This window comes from Lontra canadensis, unplaced genomic scaffold (genome assembly GCF_010015895.1).
Source record: "Lontra canadensis isolate GAN:19392208 unplaced genomic scaffold, GSC_riverotter_1.0 scaffold17, whole genome shotgun sequence".
Lineage (NCBI taxonomy): Eukaryota > Metazoa > Chordata > Mammalia > Carnivora > Mustelidae > Lontra > Lontra canadensis.
The window spans coordinates 20704171-20721253 of NW_022631011.1; the positions used below are offsets into that span (position 1 = coordinate 20704171).

The window sequence follows — 17083 nt, forward strand, 5'->3', positions numbered from 1 at the left end:
AGTATGTTTCGTTTCCACCATGTTGCGAATTTTCCCCTTTTCCTTCAGTAATTCCTAACATCATCCCTACTGAGACTTAGTCTGTGGCCTAACATGTGGTCTGTCCTGGAAAGATACTTGAGAGAAATGTATATGCTCTTGTCAGGTAGAGTGTTGTGTAAATGTTTGCTAGATTTGGTTTATTGTGTTAACTCCTCTGTTTCCTTCTGTCTAGTGTGGTCCTATCCATTATTATGAGTGGGATATTGAAGTTTCCGACTATTAGTGTTTCTTAAATTGTTTTTGTTTCTTATATTTTGCTCTATCATTGGGTTTTAAGGGCCTATTTAGCCAGAGTGGCCCCACCTCAGTTGAATAGACATTTTGTTGTTTATGCAGTAAAACTTAAATTGACCCTGCCCCCCCCCCCCTCCGCCAAGGGAAACTTATTTAAAAGCAAGTCTGGGAAACCAGTCCTAGGTAACAAAGCCCAAATACAAGGGTGGGTCAGGTCAGGTAGAGATAACAGCCTGAATGCAGGGATGAGTCGGGTCAGGTGGAGACATCCAATCAGTAAAGCATGCATACTCTCTCCTTAGCTACCAAGGAGTGTGGGCCCTGCCTTTTGGGCACCAATTCTCACCAAAGTGATAGGCTAGTTCAAATGTCTACTATAGGGTAAATTGTAATTCAATTGGCTACCTGTGTGTGACCTAGCATGACTGTGCAGCTTTCTCTGTGTGTTAGAATCTCAGTAGCCACCTGTGTGTGGCCAGGCCCTACCACATGGCCTTTGCTCTATAAAAGTTAGTCTGTGAGGCAGGGAGGGGTCGCCCTGTCTGTAAGGGGCAGCCCTGATCGGTCTGTTTGACCGTTTGACGGTTGGTTTGATTCTTTTTTTTTTTTTTTTAAGATTTTATTTATTTATTTGACAGAGAGAGATCACAAGTAGGCAGAGAGGCAGGCAGAGAGAGGGAAACAGGCTCCCCGCTGAGCAGAGAGCCCAGTGTGGGACTCGATCCCAGGACCCTGAGATCATGACCTGAGCCGAAGGCAGCAGCTTAACCCACTGAGCCACCCAGGCACCTGGTTGGTTTGATTCTTGATGCTTGGCGAGAAATAAAGCTTTGCTTGACCTTTGCTTTGTATTAATCTTGCTCCTCTGACCATGGACCCATTATTGGGGGACCTAACAGGGTGTTTGTAATTACTTTCTTCTTGCTGTATTAAATCTTTTATTAATATATAATGTCTTTCTTTGTCTCTTGGAACCTCTTTTGATTTTGAGTTTATTGTGTCTAACATTAGTATATTCACTTCTGTTTTGATTACTGTTTGCAAGGAGTAGCTCTTTCTATCCTTTAACATTCAGTCTGTTTCTCTATTTGAATCTAAAGTACATCTCCTATAGACAGCATGTAGTTGGATCATGTGTTTTTATCCATTCTGCCAATCTCTGACTTCTGTCATTTTGCTATTTTCTATATGCCTTATAGCTTTTATTTTTTTTTTTTTTTGGTCCCTCATTTACTGCATTATTGTCCTCTTTTATGTTTAGCTGTTTTTTTGTTTGTTTTTTTGTACTGAAATGTTTATTTCCTTTTTTGTGTATTTATAGCTATTTGGGGGGAATTACCCAGGAGATTACACTTAACATCCTGAAGTTATAGCACTAATTTGAATTTATATTAGCTTAACTTAAATAATACACACAAAATTCTTGCTCCTTTATGCTAACCCTTTTTGGTTACTGAGGTCACAAAATTATATCTTTATATGCTGTATACCCAAAATATAAACTAATAATTCTTTTAAATTTGCTGGTCTCTTAAATTACATAGAAAACAAGATTTGGAGTTATAAAATAAAGTTATAATAATACTAGCTTTTAAACCAGTATTTTTTTGTTTAAATGTATTACTCTTAAATCCTGTAGAAAACAAAAATTACAGCTATAAACCATTGTTATAATAACAGTAGGTGTAATTGCACATGTATTTGCCTTTATCAAGTTGTTTATTTCTCTATATAGCCTTGAGTTGTTTATTTCTCTAGTGTGCCTTTATTTTACCTTGCAGGAGTCTCTTGAGCATTTCTTTAAAAGGCAGGTCTAGTGGTAATAAACTCTCTAAGCTTTTTTTTTTTTTTTTTTTTTTTTTTTTTTTTCTGGGAATGTCTTAATTTCTCTCTCACTTTTGAAAGGCAGTTTTGCCAGATATAGCGTTCTTGGCTGAACATTTTCTTTTCATGGTTTAAATGTATTTGCCCACTGCAGTCTGTCCTCCAAAATTTCCAATGAGAAATCTGCTGATAATCTTACCCATCTGATGATTCAGCTTCTCTCTTCTGTCAAGATTTTCTCTCTTGAAAATTAGATTATATAGTGTATCTCTTTGAGTTCACCTTACTTGGCGTTCATTGACCTTCTCAGATGTCTTTTATCAAATTTAGCAAGTATTCAGCTATTAGTTCTCCAAATACTTTATCCCTTGTACTACCTCTTCTAGGACTTCCGTGATGCATGTTTATTGTGTTTTGGTGTCCTGCAGTTCACTTAAGCTTTGTTCAGATTTTGGTCTCTTTCTGTTCTCAGACTCAATAATTTCCATTGCCCTATCTTTCAGGTTCACTGAGTCTTCTGCTTATTCAAATCTGCTTTTGAATCCCTCAAGTGAATTTTTCGTTTGTTGTACTTTTCAGCTCAAGAATTTTTTTGTTTCCTTTGGGTTTTCTAATTTTTTTATTCATATTTTCATCTTGTATATAAAATTTTACTTCATCTTTTTCTTTAGATCTTTGAATTCTTTTTGATAGCCTTTGTCTAGTATATTTGCCATCAGATCTTCAGAGACAGTTTCTATTGATTTGTTTTTTCCCTTTGGGCCCTACTTTCCTGTTTCTTGGTATACTGTGTATCTTTTTTCATTGTTGAAAACTGGACATTTGAATTTAATAATGTAGTAATTCTAGATAGCAAATTCTCCTTCGCCAAGGTTTTCTAATTTGTTGTTGTGTTTTTGGATTATTGTGGGGTGTCTCTGTGCTGAGGGTTAGCCCGAGTTTTAAACTTAAGGTCTTCTCAGATCTTTGCTGAGCCTTTGGTGGTCATGAGCAGTTATGTTCTAGTTTTCCCCATATGTGCAGTTGTTTTTGAATGTCGTAGTCAATATTTTTTTTTAAGATTTTATTTATTGAGAGAGCGTGCGAGTAAACACATGAGAAGGGGGAAGGGGTGGGGAGGGGTGGGGGGAGGGAGGAAGAGGCAGACGCCCTGCTAAGCAAGGAATCTGAAGCGGGGCTTGATCCCAGGATGCTGGGATCATCACCTGAGCAGGAGGCAGATGCGCAACTGACTGAGCCACCTAGGCATCCCTGAATGTCCTCGTCCTCAGCTTCTGGCTTTTAAAGGGAAGACATCAAAAAATGAAGGGAAAAAACAAACAAGTGCTGGCCCTTTAAATCCCCTGGAAGTTCCACCCACTGGAGGGGCTTGCAGCAAGCAGTGAGAGATGCTGCATCAGCAATGGCTACTTGCCTCTTTGTCTGTATCTCTGTGATCAGAAGCAGCAATAATCAGAGCCCAACTCTCCAATGTTTGGTGTATAGGGGTCTTTTTGTTCACTCTGACTCCTGCAACCTGCTCCAGGAACACATGTACCACAGGAGATGGGTAGCTGCTGCCTTGATAGGGGCTGAAAATGACATAAATTAACCACAATTTATCTTCCAAGCTTTCCTTGGTGGTTGTAAGCCTTTAGTAGATCCCAGGGTTCCAAAATAGTTGCATTGGGCAGATTCTGCCAGTGCAATTATTGTCTGGGTGGGGAAACAGAGTCCTGGTGTTTAGTACTCTGCCATCTTAGCGGAATCGTCCACAGGTGTATGTGTATTTTGAAATTTACTTGATATTGACAAATTAGAACCCCCCCTGTGACATATATGCATTTATATTCGTATTAGCACTTTACTAGAATGCACATTTTCTATCCATGATTACATTGGGCATGTTTAATCTTATCATTTTTTAAATTGAGGTATTATTGACTTGCAATGTTATATTACTTTCAGGTGTATAAGCTTTTATTTTTGCTAATCTTGTAGGCAAAAAAATTGATTTATTTGCATTTATTTTTAGAAAGAAATTATATTCAGTGAATTGCTGTTCATAATGTCTTGACAAATGCTTTAAATTTGGTTGTATTCCACATTTGGTTTGAGGCTTGGTAAAATATGAGAGAGAAAACAAAGGAATGGTAAGTATGGTCATTCTCAGATATTTATAATGTAATTTTTTCTATCCAGTATATTTTGCACATGTTTTGAATGTGTTAATTTATACATCAGCCTCAGGATGTTTTTATAGTAATGGCCACATTTTAATTTAATGTCTAGTTTTTGTTGTAATAACTATTTGCAAAATATGTGTCTATAATATAATGTTTTAGCAGCTCATGAGGTTATTTGGAGTTGAGGAAACAGGATTTGAGAGATTAAGAAACTTAACTGAATGTCTAGTGCATTTTTTTCAATAGTAGAAAGGGCAAAGGAATCTCAGGGTCAACTTCTGGCCCTGCAACTGATTCATTTAGTCATTTCTTGTGTCTGACTTATTACCTACAAAATAAAGATGATTTTTTCCCCTTTTTCTATTACCAGATAGTATCCAAATGCACATTATGCTATTAGATAATAGCAATATTATTTTTCAATCTAGAAATGAACAGTGAAGCAGAACAACAGCTTCTCCATCATGCCAGAAATGGCAACGTTGAAGAAGTCAGACAGTTATTAGAAACCATGGAGAGAAATGAAGTAATTGCTGACATTAATTGCAAAGGTAAGTTTTGAGTGAACTTTTTAGCTTTCTCTTGTGAGTATGCGTGACTCCTGTCATTTTTTTTTAGCACTGTTTTAATCTTGCTAGAAATAAATTCTCATCCCATATTCTAGAAAGAAACTTCACAAGCGTGTGTAAAAGTTCTCTCATAGTCCTCCCTAAGTCAGAGAAATTGAAATCTAGTCTTAAGGTTTAGGATTCATGACAATTTTATTAATTATAAGATGCATGCTATATAGGGTATTATAGTTAAAGCAGCAGGTCTGAGTGTTTACTATATGGCCAGAATCCTGTGCAGTACGTTGCAGATGGTGTTAGTAGGATCCTTGCCCTCACTGAGTCTAGTATAGTAGATTAACAGATCAGACCACTCTGTACTACACAGTATATACCAGAATATGGAACCCCAGGGTGTCATGAGATCCCGTCAGAGGTATGAAACTGGAACTAGAAGGATTAACTTCTTAGAGGAAATGTTTCAAAGGCAATCTATAAGGAGTATATAAAAAGTATAAGCTATAAGGACTAACAGATGAAAATAGAAGAAGTGTTCTAACAGATGAAAATAGAAGAAGTGTTCAAGGGAGAAGATACAGCATGTGCCAAGGTCCTGAGGTGAGAGGCAGTCTAGGTGGCAAGGGCCTGCAGGCAGGAGGGGGTAAGGGATAAAGTTAGATAGATAAGCAGCATCCAAATCCTAATGCATCTTGTGTAGCAAGGTTGTAAATATTGCACTCAGGTGTGCAGAGAAATAGAATTTATTTTCTAAAATGACTGATATTTCAACAAGTACCTTCTCATTCTTGGAATATGGAAGACTTAATATAAGTCTTTGGGTACCTTAAGCTCAATTGCTTTTTGATAAATGGTCTTCCAGAACCTCTCAACTCTTCTTGCCCCATCTCACCTAAGGTGGCCTTTAAATATAAAGATGAGAGTGCCTGGGTGGCTCAGTGGGTTAAGCCTCTGCCGTTGGCTTGGATCATGATCTCAGAGTCCTGGGATCAAGTCCCACATCAGGCTCTCTGCTCAGCAGGGAGCCTGCTTCCCCTCCTTCTCTCTCTCTGCCTGCCTCTCTCCCTACTTGTGATCTTTCTCTGTCAAATAAATAAATAAAATCTTAAAAAAGAAATAAAAAATTAAATAAAAAGGTGAGCCTTGTTTTGTGTCTGTAGCCTTTGGTTCCTCAGTGACCCTTTTCTTCCTAATGCTCCTTAAGCTTTGTAGTTGAACTTGGGGACAAAGTCAAACTCATGTCTCTGTTTGTCATACAAGTGGTGGTCCTTGGCTTTCACTTTGTGGCTGCCTTGTAGGTGGGGTCTAGGGTAGGTGGCTGTTAGGGGATCTTTTCCTGCCATCCCAGATGCTACTTGCGTGTTCTTAGTGTTCTCTCAATTTATCTCCCTCTCCGGGCTCATGAGCAGGAATGCTATGTCTCTGCATTTGTGTCTCTCGCCCAGTCTTCTGTCCCCGATGCATATTTTATTCTGCTGTGTCACATTCTTCTCCTGTCCTAGGGGCACAAACTTTCTGGCTTCACCCATAGTGGGGAACGATTATTAATTTGCAACAGGGAGGAAACTGTTTTGAGCTTTCCAGAACATGAGTTGATTTTTGGTATGCTAAAGGAATTCTAAAAATCCTTCTGGTCCTTCAACAAAGACCAGTTCTTAATCTTTATCTGGGATGATATTTTGAAAGCTAAAAACATTCCTGGCATTTGAAAGTCCTAATAACATTTTATTACCTACCTTTCCCACCCTCACCTATGGTTATTTCAGGCTGATTGATGGAAAGTTGTGTATTTGGAAATGTAAAACTATGAAGCAGATGTGAATGCTTATTCAAAATTTCATTGTTACACCTGTCAGACTTTGTCTTAAGGGCAGTTTAAAGGATTTATGTAGAGGAATGGCACACCAGTTCCTTGAAGGAATGAGTAGGGAGAGGTGGGGTGGGGCATGGATAGTGTTTTCCCATGGGGATCACCTGTGCTAGGCATTTCTAGGATTTCTTTTCTATCTGATTTGTTTTTCCAAACCCTGAGAAATTGAGAAAATGGTGAAATGTACTATAATTCTTCAAGAATTAAAGCTTAACAGTCAACAGAGATGTTATTGGTTGGGAGGAATTACCAATGCCAAGTTGAAAGTGAGAGAAGGTAGCCCTAACCTGCAGTTGAAGGTTAAGGCCAGTATTTCTAGGATAGGGGTACAAAATTTTTTAGATATCCACGGTAAGTAGTAAAGAGTATAAAAGATGAAGTATTTTAATGTAGGATTTTGGAAATTCTGATTTCTTGGTCCAGAATCTTACCTATAAACACTACATGTGAGGAGACCAGTTCAGAAGCTGTTACAGAAACTTAAGGAAGACCGTTATGGGTTAACTGGGGGTGGAAGCAATGGGAATGGCAACAAGTAGATATAATTAACACTTATGAGGTAGAATCAATAGGACTAACTGAATGTGGGGGGTGAAAAAGAAAAAAAGGGGCAAGAGTGTTGCTTATGTCTGATTTCAGAAACAAGGTAAATAAGGACAATTCATTGTGAAAATAGATGTTGGGGGGGAAGAGGTAGTTTTAGTGTGTACAGCTGACCCTTGAACAACACAGGGTAAAGGGGCATCAACTGCCTGCACAGTAAAAAATCCACATAGAACTTTGACTCCCCAAAAACTTAATTGCTAATAGTCTACTTTTGCCCAGAAGCCTTACTGAAAATTATCAATTAACATATATGTTTTACATACTGTATTCTTATAATAAAGTAAGCTAGAGAAGAGAAAATCATAAGGAAAGTACATTTATAGTGTTTATCGACTAAAATCTGTATGTCAGTGAACCCACACAGTTCAGGGGTCAACAGAACATATATAAAATGACAGGTGAGCTCAGCTTTGCACTTTTTGAGCAACCAAATGAAAGTGTTTAGTAGTGAGTTGGAAAGGGAAATATGGAATTTTTTTTTTATAGAAGAAAATTTTTTTTTAATATTTTGTTTATTTATTTGACAGAGATCACAAGTAGATGGGAGAGGCAGGCAGAGAGAGAGGGAAGCAGGCTCCCCGCTGAGCAGAGAGCCTGATGTGGGACTCGATCCCAGGACCCTGAGATCAGGACCTGAGCTGAAGGCAGCGGCTTAACCCACTGAGCCACCCAGGTGCCTGGGGAAATACGGATTTTGAAGTCAGTAGTACATTAACAGTGAAATCAGTGGAAAAGGGCCAGAAGATATCATTATTGGAGATACCAGTAATGAAGGAGTTGTTGGACAGTGGAACTTGCAAAGGATCCTGAGAGAAGTGAAGAAGGAGAGAAGCAGAGAGAAATCCTATTGGGTTTCTATAACCTATAGCAGGGCTGTGGCAGCCTGGAAGGCATGTGGGGCCATGCTGTCCAGCGCTGTCTAGTGACACAGTGCTATGGCAGCTGAAAAGTGCTCCTGGGAATCAGTGACAGCGTTTGTGGATTAAAACTTGAGGCCCATTTGAATGACATGGTGGGAGATGAACCTGATCTGCCATGGGGACTAGAGGGTTGATAGGAATGAAGGGGGTGGATAGAGTAAGTGCAGGCAGAGCGGGAGGAAAGAGTAAGGAGGGCAGAATGGGATCAGAGAGGCTTTTGTTGCTCTTGCTTGTAAGACGGAAGAGACCTGAGTGTGTTTACTTCCTTCTTACTCATAAGTGAAGGGGGAGAGGTGGATGATAAAGGAGAAGAATGCCTGAGAAGAAGGGGATGGAATCCGGGATACAGGAGCTGGCTTAGTCTTAGACATCAGAAGGGAAGGATGGAAGAATGCCTGTAGATGTGGTGGTAGATCTGGCGCCAGGAAGCCCTGGGAATTCCACGAAAGCCTTTCTTCTCATTGTGAAGCTGAGAGATTGAGGCCCTTTGTTCAGGGGAGGTGTTTGGGTAAGAGGCTTAAGGAGAACAGGGGCGACTTGAAGTGCATGTTGTAGAATGTAGGAGAGACACCTGAATAGGGTAGTATAAGAAGGATTGCCAAGCAGGGTCTAGAGCCGAGCTGAAGTGGAGATCCTGAGTTAAGCTGCCATGAGTCCACAGGGTTCTGTTATTTTTCTTCCACTACTGTTCAGAAGGCTGGCTATGTTACAGAAAAATCAAGCTAGTGTGCTTATCAGGCTTTGGGGTTTTTGTAGGCTACTGCAACAGAGTTAGGGAGGGGATTGGCAAAGAAGTGTGAGAAATCAAAATGCTTGACTTATTGAAGAAAGTAAAGACGGAGGTGTTTACGTACATGAGACGTGGTTAAAGAATGAAGGGCTGATTCAGTTGAACAGGGCTGGAGGATACCTGTGTGAACAAGCTGGAAAGTGGGTAGTTTGTTACCTCAGAGATGATGATGACATCCAGGCTCTAGCCCTGGGACTGGGCATGGAACATCAAACAGAGGCAAAGTTTGTGGGAAATGAGGGAAGCTGAGAAATCGAGAGACCAGGATACCAAATAAGTAATAGGCACCTCAAGGGCAGTGGCACGGTTTGGTGGGGAAAAAGACAGTTTCCCGGAGTTACTTGGTGGGGGTGAGGTGGTGGGAGTTGGTAGATGGCAGCAAAGTGCTTAAGGTTTAATGCAGAAATTTCAAAAGAGGGGTTGTAGTGTGAGTGGAATCCTTGACTAGAGACAGCATTCGGTTTTTATGGGGAAGTTCACATGGCTTCTGTTGGGTGAGGACCACTGGAGGTGTGGGAATTATCTGGGAGGCTCCACCTGAGGGGTAAAGGAGAGTCCTTTTCATCAGGAGGAGCTAGGTTTCAGTTAAGGACAGAAGGTAAAAGAAACATTCCATGAAAAAGACTGTGGTTCTAGAATTTATTGCTTCTGAAATTACTTACAAGTGTCAGAGGGCGTACATTTTAGAGGAAATAGTTGTGGGTGTTTGGGTAAGTGGCAAACAATCACAGGACACTGTTGGTGGCAGCAGCCCTTCAGGGAGCTGTCAGAGGATTGTTGCACTGAGCCTGGTGCCTGGGGTTTCTGTTGGCTCAAACTCTGAAATCCAGGAGGTGAGGGCAGCCATTAAACCTCTAGCTCCTCCGGAGGAGTGCCCTCTCGTGGGCAGCATGCTCCTGGGCTTTGGTAGACCCTCCAGGGTGCTGGGCTTTGGAATTTGAGAGGCTGCAGGCTCTTCAGCCTGCTTCGGGATTTTGATAACCTTTTGGAGCCATCTCAGCTCCAGGGTATAGTGCTCTGTTTGTTTTTCTTCTGAATTGAACTGTATAGTACGTTTTGGTTTTTTTTTTTTTAAGATTTTATTTATTTATTTGACAGACAGAGATCACAAGTAGGTAGAGAGGCAGGCAGAGAGAGAGAGGAGGAAGCAGGCTTCCTGCTGAGCAGAGAGCCCGATGTGGGGCTCCATCCCAGGACTCTGGGATCATGACCTGAGCAGAAGGCAGAGGCTTTAACCCACTGAGCCACCCAGGAGTCCCTGTATAGTACGTTTTTGTAGCACTCAGTTATTCTGTACCTCTCCTCAGCAAGGATCCAACATTTCGTTGCTCTCAACTTTGGTTCTTATTATCTAGTTGAACTCTACCACTCTGGTAACCCAGATCCTTGTTACTTGAGATTTTATCTGGAATCAGAACTCCATCTTCTGTCACTGTTTGCAGAGCTAACAGCTTTCCAAATGCGGCAGAAAAGATTCCTTAATTCCTTCTTTCCGTCCACCCTCCTATCATGGCACAGGTGCTTTTCATGAAATACTGTGCTGAGAGAACCAGACCTTTGTTACATGATGGTGAGACGGTTAGAGGCTCAGAACCCTGGAGCCAGCTAGAGATCATCTACTTTGAATGGAACCATGATCTCTCCCTCCACCCTTCTAAGGATAAGGACATTGAGTTAGGAAGGTGGCATCAGAATTGGCCCTTGTGGGTTCTAATTATAGTATAGTAATGTTATACTTATTACATTCTGACTATGTCCTGTCTCTTGCCTCTCATTCATCAGCAGTGCGATGCGAAGGGGAGATTGACCAGTGTATGGGAGTACCTTGGTAAAGAGAAATTTTATTATAAAATTACCTAAATAACAAAAATGCCTTATTTTTCCATTTTTAGGAAGAAGTAAGTCTAATTTAGGTTGGACTCCTCTTCATCTGGCATGCTATTTTGGACATAGACAAGTGGTCCAGGATCTGTTAAAGGTATATTTATAGCTTTAATTTTTAAATGAATAAAATAAATATTGCTGTTACGGAAATTATGAAAGTCTTAGAAAAGCTGACTAACCATAATGGCTTATTTAACACTAACACACTTAATTTTTCTTTGCTAAGTACATGAATTAGGTTATTCTGATTAATTAAAATTCTATTTTTTTAATCATTTGATTTTCCTATTGACTCTTTAAAATTACAAAAGTGAATGTATGAATTAATGCAAAGATACTAGTTTTTAATGTAATAGTTGAAAAAATAACCAAACACCCTAAATAATTCAAAAATGATGCTAGAATCTCTTAATGAGCACCACATGATTTAAGATCTTATATTTTTCAATTCAGTGATAATTTTTCACATTGATATTTCTAAAATTGTGTTTTGTGTCTTAAAATTGGGCTGTATGATTAAATAGTGGGATCTTTTTCTTTACTGAAAGCTTATTAAATTGGAGAAAATTCAGAATTTCATTCAGTTTTTTCAGTGAGGGTTTTTAAAGTAGAGTGAAGGTCTATAGATTTTTGAAGGAAAATAGCTTTTTGCTCTTCTAATGTATCAGGTAGACTTTTACCTTTCAGAAGCTTTACTGTTTTTCTATGAATTGAATTGAATTTTAGTAGTGACAACCAATGAATACTAACATTATTTTAATTTTGAAATATTTAATATGTTTTGGGGTGCCTGACTACTTCATTCCGTAGAGCATGCAACTCTTGATCTTGGGGTTGTAAGTGCGAGGTCCGCGGGGTGTTGAGATTACTTAAAAATAAATTAAAAAAAATACTTAGTATCTTTTTAAGGAATTTTTTTCGCTTTTGTATATTTCTTGAGATGTGAAAGATGTCTAAAGTTTTCACGTTTGTCAGGCTGGTGCAGAAGTGAATGTATTGAACGACATGGGAGACACTCCACTTCATCGAGCTGCCTTTACAGGACGAAAGGTGAATACATTCCATGTTCAGTGTTTGCGACTGGAATATTTGTAAGAGTAGTCACATGTGTTTTATGAGCCTATGAATAGCAACTGAGGGACACAAGAAATACATAAACCAGCACTCTGGGTCAAAAGGCCACAAGCTCTTAGAATGAACAATGAGGTCAGGTACTTCCACTCTGGCATCCTGATAGGCGCTCCTTCAGTCCCTGCTCCTGTCCTCTAAGGATGGGGAAACTCCTGATTGTTTCTTCAAAAAAACAAAAACAAAAAACCCACTTCATCGAGGTACAATTTTATGTTGCATAAAACGCACCTATGGTAAGTGCACATTTCAGCGATTCTTGGTACATTTACCCAGTTACATAGCTCTGACAGTCCAGTTTTAGAACATTTCCATCAGCTTAGAAAGTTTCCTCATGCCTCTTTGTTCATTCCCTGCTTTTCTCCCATGCCTCAGGCTACCGCTGATTGGCTTTCTTTCTCTAGGATGTTTGTCTTTTCTAGAAATTTCTTGTAACTGAAATCATACAAACTTCTGTGTCTGGCTTCTTTAATTTAGAGTGATACTGTTGAAGTTTTTCCATGCTATAGCATCCATGCATCAGTCATTTTTTCCTTTTTATGGTTGAATAACATTCCGGTTTATGGCTGTGTCACATTTTTTTAATCTTTTCACTGTTTCCTGGAAGGACTCTTCTCCCATTGTGTTGTCTTGGCACCCTTGTTGAAATGAATTGACCATAAATTTCTAAACTTTCTGTTGTGTTCCTTTGATCTGTATTGTTTCATCAGTACTATACTGCCTTTATCACAGTAACTTCATAATTAAGTTTTGATATTGGGTGGTCTGAGTTTTCCAACTGTGATTTAAATTATCCTGGCTATTTGCAGTCAAAAGTTTGTATTTCCAGGGGCGCCTGGTGGCTCAGCTGGTTAAGTGTCTGACTGTTGGTTTTGGCTCAGATGGTGATCTCAGGGCCATGAGAGCCAGCCTGTCACTGAGCTCTGCACTCAGTATGCAGTCTGCTCGAGATTCTCTCTGCAAACCGCACCCCCCAATAAATATTTTTTTGAAAAGTTTGTATTTCCATATAAATTTTAGGGTCATGTTAAATTCTACAGAGACACCTATTAGCATTTTGACTGATGTTTGTGTTGTATAGAATCTATAGATGCTTTTGGAAAGAATGGCCACTTTAACAATATTGAGTCTTCCAATCCATGAATATGAAATATCTGTGCCTTTATTTAGATCTTTTATTTCTCCTGGCAATGTTTTGATGTTTTCAACATACAGATCTTCTACTCTTGTTAAATGTATTTCCAGGCATTGAATTCTTTTTTATTATATTTTGAATGAAATTTTTTTTAAATTTCCTTTTCTGATTTCTTGCTGCAACTATATAGAAAGACAAGTTGATCTTTTTTTTTCCAATATTTTATTTATTTATTTGACAGACAGAGATCACAAGTGGGCAGAGCAGCAGGCAAAGAGAGAGAGGGGGAAGCAGGCTCCCTGCTGAGCAGAGAACCTGATGCGGGGCTCGATCCCAGGACCCTGGGATCATGACCTGAGCCGAAGGCAGAGGCTTTAACCCACTGAGCCACCCAGGCGCCCCACAAGTTGATCTTTTGCTGTTGGTCTGTATCCTGTGTTCTTGCTGAACTTGTTCAGTATTCTCATAGGTTTTGTAAATTTCTTAGGGTTTTCTATACACTGGATTATATCATCTCAAGTAAAGACAAATTTACTTCTTCCTTTCCAATCTGGATTCTTTTCCCCTGTTCTTTATTTTACTAGAACCTAGTATACTGTTGAGTAAACATGGTGAGAGCAGAAATTCTTGTTTTTTGATCCTAGGGGAATAGTATTTAGTATTTTACCAATAAGTATGGTGTTTGTGGGTTTATCTCCGGTGTTCTATTTTAGGTTGAGGAAGTGTTATTCTATTTCTAGTTGGTTGAAAGTTTTTATGAATGGATGTCAGATGCTAGTCCCCTGTCTTTTGAGATGATCATGTGACTTTTTCCCTTAATCTATTAATATGGTATATTACATTAATTGATTTGGGGATATTAAGCATTCCTGTGTAAATTCCACTTGATATTGGATAATTGTTTTTATGTGTTTCTGGATTCTGTTTGTTAGTGATTTGTTAAGAATTTTTTGGGTCTGTATTCATGAGCGATACTGCTTTATAGTCTTGTTTCCTTGAGTACAAACTCAAGTACAAAAGTTTATTTGACTTTAATAACAGAGTGGTACTGGCCTTATAGAATGAGTTGGAAACTGTTCTATTCTCCTGTTTTCTGAAGTAGTTTGTGAAAGATTGGTATTATTACTTCTTTAAATCTTTGATAGAATTCACCAGGTAAACCATCTATGCTTGGGCTTTCTGTGGGGGAAGATTTTAAATTATTGAAACAATTTATTTTATGTAGGTCTGTTCTGATTTTCTGTTTCTTCCTGAGTCTACTTTGGTTATTTTGTCTTTCTGGATATTTTTCCATTTCACCTAAGTTGTCTAATTTCTTGGCATAAAGTTATTAATAATATTCTCCTGTGATTTTCATATCCGTAGGGTTGGTAATGATAGCCCCTATTTCATTTGTTCTGACCAATTTATGTAATCTTTTTGTCTTGGTTAGTTTGGCTAAAGATTTATCAATTTTGTTGCTCTTTAAGAGCTGATGTAGGATTTTATTGATATTCTTTATTTTTCTGTTTATTTCGTTAATTGCTGTTCTGATTTTATATCTCTTTTCTGCTTTTTAATTTTCTGGGCTTTTTTTCTCTTAAAATGAAGGCTGGGCTTATTGATTTGAGTCCTTTGTTCTTTTCTAGTATGGGCACTTAAAGCTAGAAACTTTTGTTTAGCTGTATACAGAGTAATACATTTTGATATATGTGTTTTTTCATTTTAAGATATTTTCTGACATTTTGTGATTTCTTCTTTGACGTATAGGGAAGTAAGGGTTATTTAGAAGTGTCTGCCACATATTTGGCCAACAATTTTAAGAAATTGTTCCAAATTTCTTTCCATGGTTGATTTCTTATTTCTCTTATGATCAGATAACATACTTTGAAATTATTTATTGAAGAATATTAAATTCTTCTAACACTTATGGGGGGATGCATAGGTGGTTCAGTCAGTTAAGTGTCTGACTCATGATTTCAGCTCAGGTCTCGATCTCAGGGTCGTGGGTTCAAGCCCCGTGTTGGGCTCTGTGCTGGACATGGGGACTACTTAAAATAATAAATTTATTAGGAATTAACTTGTGGTATAGCATTTGATATATCGAGGAGAATGTTCTTTGAGTGCTTGAAAAAGCTGTATGTTCTATTCTATAAATGTCCATTGAGTGAGTTCATAAGGTTGTTCAAATCATTTATACTTAACTGACTTTCTGTTTGTTTTATCAGATATCGAGCGTGTGATATTGAAGTCTAGCTATAATTCTGGAATTGTGTAGTTTCAATTTTGTCAGTTTTTGCTTTATAAATCTTGGGACCGGGGTGCCTGGGTGGCTCAGTGGTTAAAGCCTCTGCCTTCGGCTCAGGTCATGATCCCAGGGTCCTGGGATCGAGCCCCGCATCGGGCTCTCTGCTCAGTGCAGAGCCTGCTTCTCTCTCTCTCTCTCTCTGCCTGCTTCTCTGCCTACTTGTGTTCTCTGTCAAATAAATAAATAAAATCTTAAAAAAAAATAAATAAAAATAAATCTTGGGACCCTGTTAGGCCCATATCCATTTGTAATAGGGTTATATGGAATATATTACATAGCATATATCTTCCTCATTTATTAACTTTTTTTGTTACTACAAAATGTTTTTGCTTTTAGTAATATTACTTGTTATAAAGTTCATTTTATTTTGTGATAATATAGCTAGTCTAGCTGTTTATGGCTACTGGTTGCATTATATATCTTTTATACTTTATTTTCTTAAACATTCTTTTTTAAAATTTTGTTTATTTACTTGAGAGAGAAGATGAGAGGGAGCATGAGAAGGGGGAGAGTCAGAGGGAGAAGCCGATGCCCTTCTGAGCAGGGAGCATGATGTGGGATTTGATCCTGGGACTCTAGGATCCTGACCTGAGCTGAAGGCAGTCACTTAACCACTGAGCCACCCAGGTGCCCCTGTACATTTATTTTCAACTTCTAGCTTTGAATATAAATTCTACCTCTTGTGGACAGCATGTAATTCAATTGTGTGAAGGTTTTTTTGTTTTGTTTTAAGTAAAGTTGACACAATGTTACATGAGTTTCAGGTGGACAACTCAGTGATTTGATAAGTTTATACCTTACACTATGTTCACTGCAAGTGAGGCTACCATCTGTCCCATTACATACCTATTAGAATATCAATGACTGTATTCCTTTATGCTCTTTATATTCCAGTGACTTACTTATTCCATAACTGGAGGCATGTATCTCCCTCTCCACTTCACCCATTTACCCTTCCCAGTCCCTTCTCTGCTGGTAATCATTAGTTCTCTGTATTTATAGTTTTTTTTTTTTTAATTTTATTTATTTATTTGACAGAGAGAGATCACAAGTAGACGGAGAGGCAGGCAGAGAGAGAGAGGAAGCAGGCTCCCTGCTGAGCAGAGAGCCCGATGTGGGACTCGATCCCAGGACCCTGAGATCATGACCTGAGCCGAAGGCAGCGGCTTAACCCACTGAGCCACCCAGGCGCCCCTGTATTTATAGTTTTGGTTCTGCTTTTTGTTCATTCATTTTTTATAGACTCGACTTACAAGTGGATCATAGCATATTTGTCTTTCTCAGTCTGACTTATTTCACTTAACATAATACCCTCTAGGCCCACCATGTTGTCGCAAATGGCACGATTGCATCCTTTTTTATGGCTATGTAATACTCCACGCACATGTGCACGTGCACTTGTGTGTGTGTGTGTGTGTGTGTGAGACATCTTCCTTATCCATTCATCTGTTGATGGATGCTTACGTTGCTTTCATGTCTTGACTACTGTGAAGAACACTGCAGTAAACACAAGGCTACATCTTTTCAAATTAGTGTTTTTATTTTCCCTGGATAAATGCCCAATAGTGGAATTATTGGATCACTTGGTATTCCTATTTTTAATTTTTTGAGCTACCTCCTTAATGTTTTCCA

General features: G+C 38.7%; 1 protein-coding gene across 2 annotated transcripts in view; it reads left to right on the forward strand.

Annotated features, from left to right (window-relative positions):
- Positions 1-17083, forward strand: part of OSBPL1A (oxysterol binding protein like 1A) — a 239611-nt gene that overhangs the window by 15309 nt on the left and 207219 nt on the right. For both annotated transcript variants that reach the window (XM_032859742.1, XM_032859743.1), the window contains exons 2-4: positions 4694-4816; positions 10910-10995; positions 11877-11951. In XM_032859742.1, the coding sequence (XP_032715633.1) occupies positions 4696-4816; positions 10910-10995; positions 11877-11951 (282 nt within the window). In that variant the 5' untranslated portion in view covers positions 4694-4695. The remainder of the gene's footprint in view (positions 1-4693; positions 4817-10909; positions 10996-11876; positions 11952-17083) is intronic.